At 49.9% G+C, this 15,417-nt stretch overlaps 1 protein-coding gene across 2 annotated transcripts in view; it reads left to right on the forward strand.

The window, feature by feature from the left end:
* SCUBE1 (signal peptide, CUB domain and EGF like domain containing 1) overlaps positions 1 to 15,417 on the forward strand; it is a 138,783-nt gene that overhangs the window by 16,022 nt on the left and 107,344 nt on the right. For both annotated transcript variants that reach the window (XM_087448781.1, XM_087448782.1), the window contains exon 3: positions 5,174 to 5,302. In XM_087448781.1, coding sequence (XP_087304907.1) covers positions 5,174 to 5,302 — 129 coding nt within the window. The remainder of the gene's footprint in view (positions 1 to 5,173; positions 5,303 to 15,417) is intronic.

Consider the following 15,417-nt stretch of genomic DNA (forward strand, 5'->3'; position numbering starts at 1 on the left):
GACGTCTCCTCCCCTCCTTTGTCCTTAATGACTTTATGGAGCATGAAGCACTTTTAAAAAGTATTCATCTCACGCACCCCAAGGATGTGGCCCTAACAGGACTAGAGCCTGCCTTTGAGCATAGCCCCAGGCTGGGGGCCTGGAGATAAGCTCCTCGGCCATGCCGTGCCTCAGCCTCTGAGTCAGTAAAATGGGAGCAGTGGTCACCCCTGGTTCACATCCAGCTTCACCACTCAGTCTCTGCCTCTCTGCTCACATGGCGCCTTCCCTTTGTGTGTCTATGTGTCTTCACCACTCTGTCCTGACATCTTCTGAGTTTCTGTATCCCAATTTCCTTCTTCTTTTAGGAACACCAGTCATTGGATTAGAGCCAACCCTAATCCACTATGACCTCATCTAAAACTTGATTACATCTGCAAAGATCCTATTTCCAAATCAGGTCACATTCACAGGTACCAAGGTTTAGGACATCAATACATCTTTTGGGGGGACACAATTCAACCCACAACAGTTTTTTGTTTTGTTTTGTTTTGTTTGTGAGGAAGATTAGCCCTGAGCTAACATCTGTTGCCAATCCTCCTCTTTTTTGCTGAGGAAGATTGGCCTTGGGCTAACATCCGTGCCCATCTTCCTCTATTTTATATGGGACGCCGCCACAGCATGGCTTGATGAGCGGTGCATCGGTCCACGCCTGGGATCTGAACCTGTGAACCCCGGGCTGCTGAAGCAGAGCACAAGAACTTAACCACTACGCCACGGGGCCAGCCCCACACAACAGTTTTTTAAGAATAAACATCCAGAGATCTTGGCTCTGCCTCCCTCTATCCCTTCCTCTCTCCCCATGTCGTTGGCCTGTTCCTCATTCTCTGGCTTTAATGGTCCTTAAAAAGTGATCTGAGCCTGATGGGTGTCTTGGAGGCCTGTGGCACCTCCTCCAGGGCTGGTGGCTCTTGGATATGTTTTTTACAATAATTTTAAATATACTTGCTTTGGCAGAGATTTTTTTAGTAGATTTATTCGTGTGTTTATCTCATATATTAAAGGAGGAGGTTCACATGATTTTAAAAAACAAAAATTCAAGGCACAGACCCAGAAAATCCAGGGAGATTTGGTTTGTGAGCAGACATTCTCCATCCAGGATGCTGGTAAAGCAGGTTGGCCTCCAAAGCCTGTGAGAGCACTTCAGGCCTAGAGATTGGAGAGGACCTGGCCGTTCTAAGTGATGCTCGGATCTGGGGGAAATCTTTGGGGATGGATTAAGGGAAGAGATGTAAACAGCAAACAATCCTGCACTCTTCAGCCCACTGGCACCTGCTGTGGCCTACACTGTGGGGAGTCGAAGGAAAAGGCTAGAGTTGTTTTATTGACTATTCGGTGATCTCTTTATAATGGCTTATGAGTATAGTGAACAAATAGTTTGCCATTTTGATATAAAAAGGTTGCTGTTCATAATTACCCCCAGACAACAGGCACAAACTGGAACTATGCCAGGCAAACTGGAGCACATGATTATCCTATTCAGGGGAAGTGATACTTTTCTCAGACTTTACCACCATTAAAATAGCTGGTTTAATTAAATGTTATGGATGTGGTGACTCTGTGATTGTGTTTCCTTCATTGCTTTGGCATCTAGGAAGCTCAGAGCCATATGTACGGCTTACCGTTTGCAATTGTGCTGGAATTACTGAGTGTATTTCTGCAACGTTCACCAGCTTTCTCTTCTTCTTCGACCCTCATTTCTTTTTTCTTCACCCTAACATCTTATTCTTTTTGAAAATCTCATTATATGTATTTTGTAAGCTGTTTGGATGGATGATGTTTGAGGAAATTGATGGGTGGATGAATAGATGTTTGGCTGGATGGATGGCTGGATGGATGGATGGATGGATGGATGGATGTTTGGCTGGATAGATGGATGACTGAGTAGATGTTGGATATGTGTGTGTGTGTGTTTGGATAGATGGATGGGTGCTTGGATCAATGAATAGATGGATGGGTGTTTAGGCATCTGGATGGGTGAATGAGTGAATGGATGTTTGGAAGGATGAATATTTAGATGAGTAGATGTTTAGATGAATGGAAGGATGGATGTCTGGCTGAATATTTAGATGGATGCATGCATGTCTGGATGTATGGGTGGATGTTTGGCTGGATGAATGGATGGGTCAATAGGTGATTGGATGAATGGAAGGATGGTCAGCTGACTGGATATTTAGATGGATAGATTTTAGCATGAATAGACAAATGGAAGGATGGTTGGGTGGGTATTTGAATGGAAAGCTTATGAAGTGACTAGATGGATGGATAATGAGTGGGTGGATGAGTGTTTGGATGAATGGATGCATGGCTGGCTGGCTATTTGCCAGATGGATAGGCGTGTGTCTGTGTGTGTGTGTGTCTGTGTGTGTGTGTGTGTGGATGGATGTACATCAAGTGGAAGGATGAATGTGTGAATGGGTGTTTGGATGACTGGATAACACTTTGTCAGTACACAGCATAAATGTGCCAAGGGCCAAGGGTGAAATAACATATATAAAGTACTTTGCCAATGCCTGGCATGTCACGGGCATCCTAACTTATTAGAAAAGACATGGGCTTTGTAGACTGGAAGACCTTTGTTCTGATCCTTGCCCTACCACTTACTATGTGACTTTGAGCAATTACCTCACCTCTGTGCACTTTAGTTTGCTCAACCACAAAATGGAGTTAAAATACCTACTCCAGAGAGTTGCTGTGAAAATTAAATGGGCTGGTGTATGTTTCAGGAGAAAATACCTGCATACTTCCTTCTGAGGTACAAGTTGAGAGAGAGAGAGAGAATTCTTTTACCCAAGCATGGAATAAAAGTCCTTCTCCTCAGTCTGACTGATCCAACCTAAGTCACATGTCCACCCTAGGATGTTCTCCTGAGTCACCTGCTTGAATGAAGGACAGGAGGGAAGGAACAGTTTGGGAGCTGCTGGTTCAGATCAGATGAGAAACGACGCTCATGCTGACAGGTAGTGGAAATAGGTGACCAGCGGGCAGACTGTAACCATAGGAAGGGTGTAGAAAAACCGTGCTTTTGTAGCTGATTTGATGTCAGTGGAGAGGTGGAAGGATAACAACATTCACTGGGATGGGGAACCCCAGGGAAGTGCAGGTTGATGAGTTCAAGTTGGGCCATGTTGCCTGCAGTATCTGTGGAAGATCCAGGGGGAGAGGTAGTTGGATCAGTGTATCTGGGACTCTGGCAAAAGGTTAGGGCTGCAGAGATTGGGAGGTAATCAATATCTCAGTCTTTATAAACCATGCGCCCTTCCCAACGTAAAATCTTATATCCTCTTCTAATGTTATTTAAAATTTCTAAGTGCATTAAATATAATGATTAAACACCACTCAAATGACTTGCAGAATTGAGTCTGCTTCCCAGCTGATGCTGATGGCCACTGCAGGCAGCTTAGGCGGAAGCTTCTGTCTCTTGCACCTTTGGACATCCGGCCTACTTTGTTTTTCCCTCATCGTGGTCGGGTGGGTGGGCACCAGGAGTAGGCTGCACAAGCCAGCCTCTGTATCCTGGCGCTTTCGTGCTGCTGTTTTCACTGACGTTATCCCCTCTGCTGGCAGCGTCCCTGGCAGGCGGGGGTCCAGACACTGCTTGGTCACCTCCAGTATCAGGGAGCTCACTACCTCTTGAGACAGGCTCTGTCTTCCAGATGGATATTCCCATCTGCGAACGTTAACTGGCCCCCAGGGCTTTCCGCTTCTGTGTGTAGCTCTGCCCTCCGGACCAGCATGGAGAGAACATGGAGCTGGGTGTCTCCCCTTGCCAGCTCTTCAGGCATTTCAGGGAGCAGCCAGGCTTGCCTTCGATCCCCTGTCTTCTGCAGGCTGACCCCATCCCGGCTTTCATAGCTGGAACCTGGCCTGGAAAATCTCTCTTCAACCCGGTAGAGGACGGACTGCTGCTTCCCGCGGTACCCTCTTGCGAGGCACTTCCGGTTCTGCTTAACTGGGGCTCTTCCGGTTCCACTGAGCACGGCACTTCCTGTTTTGCTGTGGGGCGCCCCCGGCTCCCGTTTCCTGCTTCCCTGCGGAGGCTGTGGAGGTTGCCGTGGGTGTGGGTTGAGAGGGCGAGCCCAGGGCGCGTTCGGGGTCACGGGGAGCCCCCAGGCTACGCCCACGGTTCTCCCGTGCCCTGGTGTCGGCCCTGCTCGCCACTCCCGGAGACGGACGCGGTTAGGCCCCCTCGGGCTCCCCAGCCAGGCTGCGCTGGTTCGAAGCCCGCTTGGACCGCTGCCTAGGCGTGTGACCTCTGGCAGAGTCTTGGCCTCCGTACGCCTCGGTTTCTTCAGTGCCCTTGTAAAATTGGGATAACGGTGACGGTGCCTTCGTCGTTGGGCTTGTGTGGGGTTGGAAGAGATAATGACATATGGTGCTGCCAGCGGGCCGTGGGTACAGAAGCAGCTCTCTGAGTGTTCACTAAGCTGTTCCTGTTATTCTCCGAGGTCCCTCAAATCTCTCTGGAACTCCAGCACTGATAGCCCTTTGACCCCTGATGGGAAGTGTTGAAAAAGACTTAAAATAGCAAAAAGGGTGACCTTTACAAAGGCGATTGGCTGTTGTTTGTGAGACAGAAGCCTTTGTTATAACAAGGACACTGGAGCAGTAGAAATTCAGGCTTCAGACGCTGAGGTGGAGGGAAACTGGGGGGAGTATATGGACTTTTCTCTCAATCCAGAGGTTACACTTTTTGGTGTATGCAAAGTTCATTGTATGTGATCCCCTGCTTCACTGGTAATGAGCCCTCCATCTCCGGGAGGCTCTCCGATAGGCTGAAGAGAGCCAGTTTTGGGGGCCGTTAGGCAGGGTCCCCACATGCTACTATTGTTGAGATGCTCTCGAGGGAGGCGGAGCTGGATGTGAATCCTGCCTGCTTCACTGTGGTGAGAGCTGGAAGGTACCCTGCACGTGCCTGGTACACGGCCCTGCTCTGCCAGGTGGTGGCCAGCCTTGTTGCAGAGCCAGGATCTTCATCTTTGTCATCTTTGGGTCCCCAGCCCCCAGCAAGGACTTCAATGAATACCTATTGAGTCATCCCCTAACCACACATGTCCTGGTGGCTTCAGCAGGTGGGGGGAGAGGGGACCCCCAGGCTCTTCGTCTGATGCCTCTCATGCCTCTCGTTTTGCAGACATCGACGAGTGTGAGAATGACTACTACAACGGGGGCTGTGTCCATGAGTGCATCAATATCCCGGGGAACTACAGGTGTACCTGCTTTGATGGCTTCATGCTGGCACACGATGGACACAACTGCCTCGGTGAGTGAAGCAGCCGTGCTCTGCCTGCTGGGCACGCCCCGCCTGTTTCTCAGCTCCCACTTGCAGTGTTGGTGGCTGTGGGAAGGCTTGCCCTCCTTTGGTTCCTTGTCTTAGTTTGCCAGGGCTGCCATAACAAAGTAGCACAGATTGGGGGCTTAAACAACAGGAATTTATTTGCTCACAGTTCTGGAGGCTAGAATTCTGAGGTCAAGGTGTTGGTGGGTTTGGTTTTTTCTGAGGCCTCTCTCCTTGACATAAAGATGGCCACCTCCTTGAGTGTGTTCACATGATCATCTCTCTGTATGTGTACGTATCTGGTATCTCTTTTTCTCTGTGTCGTAATCTCCTCTTCTTATAAGGACATCAGTCATATTGGAGTAGGGCCTACCCTAACAACCCATTTTTGATTTCATTACCTCTTGGAAGGCCCTTTCTTAAATACAGTCACATTCTGAGGTACTAGGGGTTAGGGCTTCAACACATGAATTTGGGGGAACACAGTTCAGCCCGTAACAAGGATTCTTATATACCTCTAGATTCTCGTGGTTCAAAGATATGTTTTTAAGCCAGCTGTATAAAATTTTTAAAGTAATGCAAGCTTGCTGGATAAAATGTGGAAGAACAGGGAGGACCAGTTGGAGAGCATCTTAGTTATGCTGGTGTATTTCCTTTCAGGCTTCTCTCTGTACCCAGGTGTGATTTCACTCTAGGGGTCAGGGGGTTAGCTTGGTTTGTCCCTTGATTTTCCCTTTACCACCACGTGCATCTCAGGTACTTTTACCTGGGCCCTGTTATTGCCATTTTCCTAGTTGCCTCGTGGTCTGATAAGTGACTAATGACCCAGGGCTGCTGGAACAGAGTAACAGACAGGGGGCCTTAAACAGTAGAAATTATTCTCTCACAGTCTGGAGACGAGAAGTCCGAAATCAAGATGTTGGCAGGGTTGGTTCCTCCTGAGGGCTTCGAGGGAGAATGTGTCCCCCACTTCAGGCATTCCTCTGCTTGTAGATCATGTTCTCCGTGTGGTTCCACATTGTCTTTGCTCTGTGCATGGCTGTCTCTGTGTCCAAATTCCCCATTTTTATAAGGACACAGTCATGTCGGATTAATGCTCACTCTACTGACCTCATCTTAACTTGATCATTTGGAGACCCTGTCTCCAAAATGGTCACTTGCACGGGTGCTGGGGGTTAGGAATTCAGCACCTCATAGGGGACACAATTCAACCTAAAACAGAGGTGGTTTGCAGTCTGTGGCGGGAGGAAGACCTCACGGTAGAAAGCACAGGGTCTCATAGCAGCTGTGCCCAGCCCCCAAGCCCTCTTCTGCTGCTGACTGCTGAGTGACCTGGGGCACGCCGGCTGGCATCTAGAGGCTAAGACCATGGACTTGGAGGAGCGTGGCCGTGGATACGTTATTAACGTCTCTGGGCCTCGGTCGCTCGTTGATAAAGGGAGGATGTGAAGAGCAGCTTCCTCCCTGGCTGTGTTGTGAGCAGTAACTGAGATAATGTCCCAACGGCCGAGAAGTGTGCCTGGCACGGGGCTCTCAGTACTAGTAGCTGTTATATCATCGTGACCTCTGTGCTCAGTCTTCCCCCTGTAACACGGGATAGTTGTGCCGCCCGCTCCACCAGGTTGTGTGTGAGGATGGAATGACACAGTGAAGTGACGGGCACTTAGTAGTTGTAAATAGTCAACAAACAGGCATTAGTATTGCTCTAGGTGACTTGGCCACCCTTCGTGCTTGGACATTTAGATTGTTTGCTTATCTTGTTTGTTTTTACGTCAGAATCCAGAGGTGATTCTGGGCATAAAAATTTTTTTCTTGTTTTGTCAATTGTCTTCTTTGCAGTTCTTCCCAGAAGTGGAACTACTGGGTCAGAGGGTCATTGGGATTTTTTTATGGCTTTCGATGCAGTGCTTGCTGAAAGGACTCGGCAAACCTTCCACCGTGTCAGCCAGTGTGTTGGTGCATGGCACGGGACACTTGACGTCCCAAGTACACGAGACCTTTCCTCTTCGTAGTGTGTTAGCCTTAGAGTTCCCTGCCTGTTTTTGTTTAGTGCATATTGGACCTCAGACAAGTTTGTTATAGGAAACAGATCTGTGAACGTGTGATTACCCCGGAAATCAGTGCTGAAACAGAGGTCTGGACAGCAGGCTGTTGAGGCGCAGAGGGGCCTGTGAAGAGCCACCCCTGCGTGGGCTGAGGAGGTTGCATGGAGCAGCATCTTCAAAGGTTGGGAAGCAGTTGGCTGGGGTGAGGGCACAGCTTGTGTGGAGAGCTCCTTGAGGCCGGGCTAGGGGGATGGGGGTAGGAATGGCAGGCGGTGGGCTGCGGAGGTGGGCAGGGCCTTTGATTAGATTGTGAACACCTGGGGCTGCACACTGTGCCAGACGCCAAGTGAAGTCTCCTTCAAGTGTTATCTCATCTAATCCTCCCAGCAGCGTCAGCGTCTGCCAGTTGTTTACCCGTTTTTCAGATGATAGAGAGAGTACATTTCAGCAACTGATTAGTCCCTGAAGGCAAAGCTGACAGTGCCTGTGGGACAGCGGGCAGTATCACCCAGTGGTCAAGAGGCCAGACCTTGGGACCTGCCTGTCTGGGCTCAGATCCTGGCTCCGCCAGTTATCAGCTGTGTGACCTTTGGCTACTTCACCTCCGTGCCTCGGTTTCCTCATCTGTGAAACAGAACTTGTAGTCCCTGTCTTGTAGGGTTCTTATGAGGCTTGAACGAGATCGTGGAAGTGGAGCGTCTGGCAGAGTGCCTAGCCTGAGCAGTCAGAATGTAATGGGCATCGATCTGGTCATCGGCTCTCAGGCGAGATGTATTGAGGTGCTGCTGTGACGCCTCTGAGACCTCGTGGGGGCCAGAGCCTGTTGCCCACGCTCCCTGGGCCATGTCTGACACACAGGCTCCCCTTCTAGTCATAGCACTCCCGCCTGTGCAGAACCAACTATTTGTCAACAGCCTCGTTCTTGGCTGCGGCAGGTACTGCCTCCAGACCGATGGTGGCGTCTGTGCAGGTCTTTGTCTCAACAACATTATTTTCACAATGGATTCCTTTTAAGCTGATTAATTTAAGGAACTGGGTAAGAGTCCCGCCACCCCCACCTCCGAGCACAGATTGCAGCTTCATACGGCTCTAACGCGCACATATGGTCACCGAGAAAAGGCTCTCTCTGTCGCTCCTCTGCTTTTAGCGGAGGGCAGACTCTTCCCAACAGACTTCTTTTTGTTTGGGTTTTCTCCTTCTCGAGACAAAACTCCGGCTCTAGAGAAGTCAGACCTTGCTTCCAGCCGGCTCCAACCTAGACTGAGCACGTAACCTCTCTGAGCCACCACTCCTCATCCATGAAGCTGTAAGAGTTGAAGTGCCCAGCACAGTGTCAGGATCACGGGGGCTTGATGAATGTTGGCTGAAATAGGTAACCCTGAAGAGGAGGCTGGGCTTGGAGTTTGAAGATGTAGCCTGAAATTCTGTCACCACCACTCATGAGTTCTATGGTTTGGAACCAGTTATCACACTCTCTAAGCTTCAGTTCCCCTAACTAGAGAATGGGTCACTGTCTCAGAGCGTCACTGTGACGATTAAAGGTGAAAGTGGATATGGTGGGCTGTACATGCTGATGTAAAATTCTGCACAGATGCTGGATATTGTCATCATATTGTTGCAGAGGCTTCAAGCTGGCAGCCCACAATCCTCATCCAGCCTGCTGGATTTATCCCCACAGTGTTGATGATGATGATAACTGAATTATTTGTCAACATTTAAAGATCAAGGGATGTCACATAAAAATCAATATTTCCAGCATTGTTGCTACTTGGCCGTAGTTACCCGGCCCCTGACATTTGTGGGACTCAGGCAGGAGTGCAAATGGAGGCTCATATCCCACATGGCTAAATATGGAAAAGCCGTTACGAAGCTTCAAAACTAAAACATATTCAATCTATTCTACTTTGACAAATATTCATTCCTACTGACCTGGAAGGCTGGACTGGAGTGTAGAATTCTAGGACTCTGTGGAGTTTGTGCCAGAAAGTGGTAGAATGAGCAGTGTCTGTTCCCCACCCCTGTCTTCTCACCCAGCTCCATCCTACACCACAGGGAGCCTGAGGACACCCTAACCTGAGTGTTCAAGCTCTGGCCATTTGCCCCCAAACCACCTTCCCTTTTGCTACTGCTTGGTGCTGTCATCTGTCCCTCTGAGAACAGACAGGCTTGGGGCCTTTTGGACAGGGAATTTTAGGGTCTCAAATACCCAGAATGTGGTCTAGAAGGGGGAGGAGTATGTGTTCTAGGTGCATATGACCCCTCTGGACTCCTTACTCCATGAAGAGGGCTGCAGCCATGGGCGGAACAGAGCAGGGACCCTCAAAGCATGGGGCCGAGAGCAGGAGCATCCCTTGCTCTCGTCTCAGTGTGGTACTGGCAGCAACTGGCAGGAGCTGTGCTACAGCTGCCCCCTTTGGAGGGAGTGTGTGCTCTCCTGTTTGCCACAATCCCCACCACTCCCCATTGCTCTCAGCCAGTTGGCTTTGGTCATTTAACTACCTGCTTGGTCTCATGCTGCTGCTGAAGCTTCTAGCACAGGGCCTGCTCCCAGTGGGTGTTTGGTGGCTGTGGGAAGCTGACTGAGTTGTTGTTCTCTCTGCCTTATACAGTCAGTCTGAGCCCCACCCCACAACCCATCACCCGTCGGGGAAAGCTAGGCCCATTTGCGTCTCTTCTTGTTTGGTCTCCAGAAGTCGGGTCAAGAGTCTTGTCCGGTTGTTACATTCCTCTCTCAGCCACCGCTGAATTCCTCAGGGATGATGGCTGGAATAAATCCTGATCAGCACAGTTTGAAAAGCGTTCTGACTTAATTAGGAGAAATGAGGCTGATGGCTTAAGAGTTATTTTCTTGCCTGAGTTTTCACAGTTTAACCTTTTCTTTTCTTTTGAGCAAATGAGGTTATTTTCTTGTGGAGATGGCTTGCCTGGGACTGTGTCCTGGAGGGTGGCCAAATCTGTCCTCCAGGAGCAAAACCCTCTCTCTATTTGACATCTTTATTGAAGAATTTCTCAAATATAACAGAAAATGACACCAGAGGGAATTGAAACCGTGATGAGATCCTTGCTCAGCCCCAAATGACTGCTTTTAGCATCATAATTGCTTGAAATAGCAGTAGTTCTGTTTGAAAAATATTATTTCAAACTCCATGCAATTGGACATAAGAGCAATATTTAGGCTAATAGAATAAGACTTTTTTCATCTTAAATTAAAACCAGCAGTGGATAACTTTTTCCCGTCTCCACAAAGCAAGGCTCCTTTTTCTCTAAAGCCATTAGTTCACTTACCCAGATGTTTTCTTCGACCCCAATCTTTATCTTGACTTACTGAAAAATGTTTCTGAAGTTGCTCACAGTTTGAATTTTGGACTTGCTTCTCATCACTTTTTTCCCCTGATGAAGAGAAGTGGTCTGTAGCTAGGTCCGGCAGAAAAGTTGTTTTATTAACCAGATCACTACATCCCCATTAACACTTATTGGGCACCTACCATATGCCTGGCCTGTGCGAGGTAGACAGTTCTACGCAGGTGAGATGATGAACTTAGGTCGAGTCTCGGCTGTGTGCCCAGAGTCGTCCAGGATGTTGTGCTCACAGTCTCTCGTTTAGTCCTAACAGTGTCCATGGGCAGGAGCCATTAGTGTCCCCCCTTTACAAATGAGGAAACCGAGGCTCAGAGAGCGAAAGTGACCTGCGTAAGGTCACACAGCGAGTAAATGGTAGAGCTGGGACCAGACCCCAGGTCTGTGCGTTTGCCAGTTCAAGCCTGAAAGCCACTGCCCACCCCCTGCCCCACGCTGCCCGGAACAGTGCCAGCTCTGGGAGGCTGGCCATGCTCAAGGAAGGGCTTCCTTCCATGGGGTGTTAGTATGTACCCCCTGCGAGTCTGGGAGTCACTGAGAAAGGCTGGCATCTGCCAAGGCAGGCTGGTGGGTGGCATGCTAAAGGGCGAGAGGGCATCCCTTTCTCCAGAGAGTTCACCTCATGGGGGCCTCCTCCCCAAAGCCTGTACTGCCTTCCAAGGCCAAGGCAGGAGATTGCCGCTCGTGTAGGAGCTGTGTGGAAGCCCTTGAGCTTCTTTGGGACATTGTCCTACCCCTTGTGACCACACAGAGCCCTGTTCTTCCAGAACCCTTTCTCGAGGCTCTCATTGCTTTCACAGTAGCACCCAGTTCATCTGCCCACTGGCTCATGAGGCCCCTCAGGCCAGGGCCCTGCCAGCCTCCTCTCCCCCAACTCACCCTTGCCCACCTGTGCCCTCTGGCCCAGCCTTCCTTAAACCCGTAGAGTCCTTCTACACATCCGTGCTGTTCATAGCTCCTCCTTTGTGACCCCTCCCCCAGCATGGACCTGGTGCGGTCCTGCTTGTCATCCGAGACCCACCCTGCATCTCCCTTTGCTCCAAAGCCTTCTGTGACCACGTCACGCACACTGCCACTGTGGCTCTCTGCTGGGCTCCTCTCTTCTTCTCCTGAGAGCAGAAGTTGTCTTGTTTATCTCTCCATCTTCCTCCTTGGAATCTAGTGCAGTGTCTGGCATATCATCGGCGTATAATAAATATTTGTAGAATGAATGAATAAACGAATTTGTAGAAGTGCCTTGTAAGCCCTCAAGCTCAGCAGACCTCTGTGCTGGGCACCTGGCAGAGACCAAGATGAATTAGATGGGGTGCCTGTCACAGGACCCCCAGAAATGTTCACGCCTGAATGACAGGTAGAATGTGCTATATTAGCAGTGACGCTAAAACCTTCCACCTAGTAGTCATCCATTTGTTTATTCCATAAAATTGTTCTGAGCACCTGCCGTGTGCCAGACTTGGTTTTAAGTGGTGAAGACGCAGTAATGGTGAACAACAGCAACAGAATCCCCACGCTTTGAACTTACCTAGCAAGGGGGGAAGGACAAGACCCCAGTAAACATGTAACTCAGTAAGGTAAGTTCAGTCAGGTCAACCCCAGTGAAAAAAATAAAATAATGTGATGGAAAGTGATGGGGGAAGAGTGGCAGCGTTGGGTGAGGTGGTGTTCCAGTTACAATTGCTGCATAAAAACCCCCCACCCCACACTTAGTGACATCAAACACCATTCTGTTCTGCTTGCGGATTCTGTGGGTCAGAAATTCAGACAGGGCACGGCAGGGACAGCTCATCTGCAGGCTTCTTCGCTGATGTCTAGTTGTTGATGTTGGCTGTCGGCCAGAACGCTCATGGGCAGCCTCTCCGTGTGGTCTTTCCACTGGGCCGGTGTGGGCTTCCTCACAGCATGGCGCCTGGGTCCCAAGAGAACATGACACAAGTGCACAGAAGTTTTATAGTCTCATCTCAGAAGTCACTTCTCCCAAACTCTACCTGACAAGGCAGTTACAGAGGTCTGCCCGTATTCAAGGGAAGGGGGCACCGGGAGGAGGAAGCTACCATCTGAGGATCTAGGGAAGATCTTCCCTCCAGACAGAAGAGGGAGGACAAGTACAGTGGCCTGAGATGGGGACAAGCTAGGTGAGTTTGGGAACAGGAGATAAGACAGGAGGTAGGCAGAGCCAGGTCACGTGGGGCCTTATAGGCCCTAGAAGGGAGTTGGGATTTTATTCTAAATTAGCTGGGAAGCCATGGGACATTTTAACCCAAGATTGAAATACTCTGCTTGACATTTTAATTAAAAGGGATCTGCTTCCTGGCTGCTAAGTAGAGAATGTGTTACAGGGAATAAGAGGCAGAGACTACTGTGGTGGTCTGCCAGAAATGTTGGTGGCTCAGTCCAGGGTAACACTGGTGGAGGTGTTGGGAAGTGTTTGAATTCAGAATGTATTTTGAAAACAGAGCCAACAGGAATTGCTGGTGGATGAGATGTAGGAGGTAAGGGAAAGAGAGATAAAGGCTGACTGCTGGGCTGTTGCCTGGAGTCTCTGTGTGGCTGTTCTGCTGGGGCTGAGACGGGGAAGATGAGGGAGGACAAATTTTGGAGCGGGGAGAGGGGTGGACTCAAGAGTCTGTTTGACCAAGTTCGGTTTGAGGTAATCAACAGCCATCCAAGTAGAAATGGTGTACAAGTTCAGAAGTCTGTGGGGTGTTCAGATCTGGGGTTCGGGGGGAATGTGAGAGTCTGGAGCTTCTAGATGGCGTTGAAAGCCAGAGCTCTTAACATTCATTCATTTCATAAAGATTTCATGAGCACCCGCCCTGTGCCTTCCAGCACCTTCCTGGGCTAGAAGCCTGCAGTGAGGAGATGGATGACCTGTTCCCAGCCCTCCAGAAACTTAGGGAATCGACCTGCCTAGTTTTGCATCCTAGATTCATCACTTACTTACTTACCTTGAGCAAGTAACTTCACTTCTCTGGGCCTCTGTAGCCTCATCTATAGGGTGGGGCTAATAGCAGCGCTTATTTGACAGGGATGATGCAGGGACCAAATGAGATGAGCTTTGTCGAGCATGTACCACAGTGCCTGGCACATGATAAGGACTCAACAGATGTGAATTACCTGATTATCCCTTATCCCTAATGTGCAAAGTCAGAAGAGTTTTAGAAGAAAATGGATGTATTTTCTGAGCTGGCAAAGATGCAGGAGATGAGCCTGGGCCCTGGGCTGCATGTGAAGCCCTTTGGCTGGGGACTGCTCCTCACGTTCTACATGGTATTCCTGGCAAATGAGCCACTACCCACCACCCTCCGGGGTCAGAAACCTCTCCCATCCTCTTGCATTAGTTTCTGCGCTCCATTGACATGGGGTCCCGTGGCATCAGGGCTTCCAGTCCCAGCTCTGCCACATGCTCCTTTTGTGACCTTGGACACAGGTCACCTCATTTCTCAGCCCCAGTTTTGTTCTCTACAAAATGGGCATGATCCCTTACAGTTAGGATCAGATGAGGTGGATGTGCAGGGGACGCCGGAGGCTGCCAAGGGGAGGGAGAAGAGAAGGAAAGGAGCTGGGGAGCCTGACAGGGCCCAGGAGCCCAGCTGCACATGTGGGAGGAAGTCACCGTGGATGCCCAGCTGCTCAGTCGGTGTGGTCGCAGCTCCCCCTGCGCCGGGCTGGGCTGGTCCCGGCAGGATGAAAGGGCCACGCGGCCTCGGCCCTTTTGAAGGCACCCCTCTCCTCCTGGAGGACGGCTGGGGACAACGTGTTGCTCCCTTGAACCCTAATGAAGGCTTGAGTTGCCTCTGTTTATTTGTCTTTATGCTTCAACAGCTCAGATGCATTTCTTGCTAGGAAAAAATGCTGACCATTTTAATGTAAAACTAAACAACTTCGGACAGTTATATGCTTACTCCATAAACACCCATGTTTTTTAAGGTAAACTCGAGAGGTTTTTTCCTGTTCTCTTTATTTATGCACCCCACCCCCAGGGTCCCCAGTCTTGGCCCATACTCAGGTGATCTAAACACACTTGGTTGGAGGCATTTGCTGTCAAAGGATCAGTTGGATTCAGACACGCTTCTCCTCCCGGCTTTTTACAACTGTTAATCTGGTGGAAATTCTTTGGCCTGAGAAAAAGAAACACACTGGATGCCTTGTGTGTCTTTGTAAACGGGCTTCCTTCTTTCCCCAAATCGCTGCAGAACCAGGGAGATCCTGGAGTGGGGTGTGGGGAGGTGGGTTAATTGAGAGCTAGCTGTACTTCGGGGATGGAGTGGCCTTCTACAGCCTCATGCCCACGGCCAGCTCAGGCCAGCTCAGGGTCAAAGTAGGGGCTGGGGGGCACAGAGCCACGGGGTGCATCTTACAGATGCTTCTTACAGAAGGGGCCAGGCAGGTGCTGGGGTGAAACGACAGTGGACCAAGAGCCAGAGTCAGGTTTTTGGGCCTTGGACTTGCTGGGGGACCTTAGGCAACTCTTTGCCTCTCTGTGCCTCAGTTTCCCCATCACATATGAAATAAAGGGATGGGATTTGACCAGTGGTCTTCAGATTTTGTAGGGTTTTGTTTGTAGCAGCAGAAGCCTTTATTTCAAGCAGAATCATGCAGTGGTCATGCTGCTCTGGCTGAAATGGGAGGCAAGCCTAGCCAGAGAGCCTGCTCTCCATGGAGCCTCCCTCCACCCCTGCAAGGTCCCTGGGGGGCCGG

Source organism: Ceratotherium simum, chromosome 25 (genome assembly GCF_057802395.1).
Source record: "Ceratotherium simum simum isolate JZ-2026a chromosome 25, ASM5780239v1, whole genome shotgun sequence".
Lineage (NCBI taxonomy): Eukaryota > Metazoa > Chordata > Mammalia > Perissodactyla > Rhinocerotidae > Ceratotherium > Ceratotherium simum.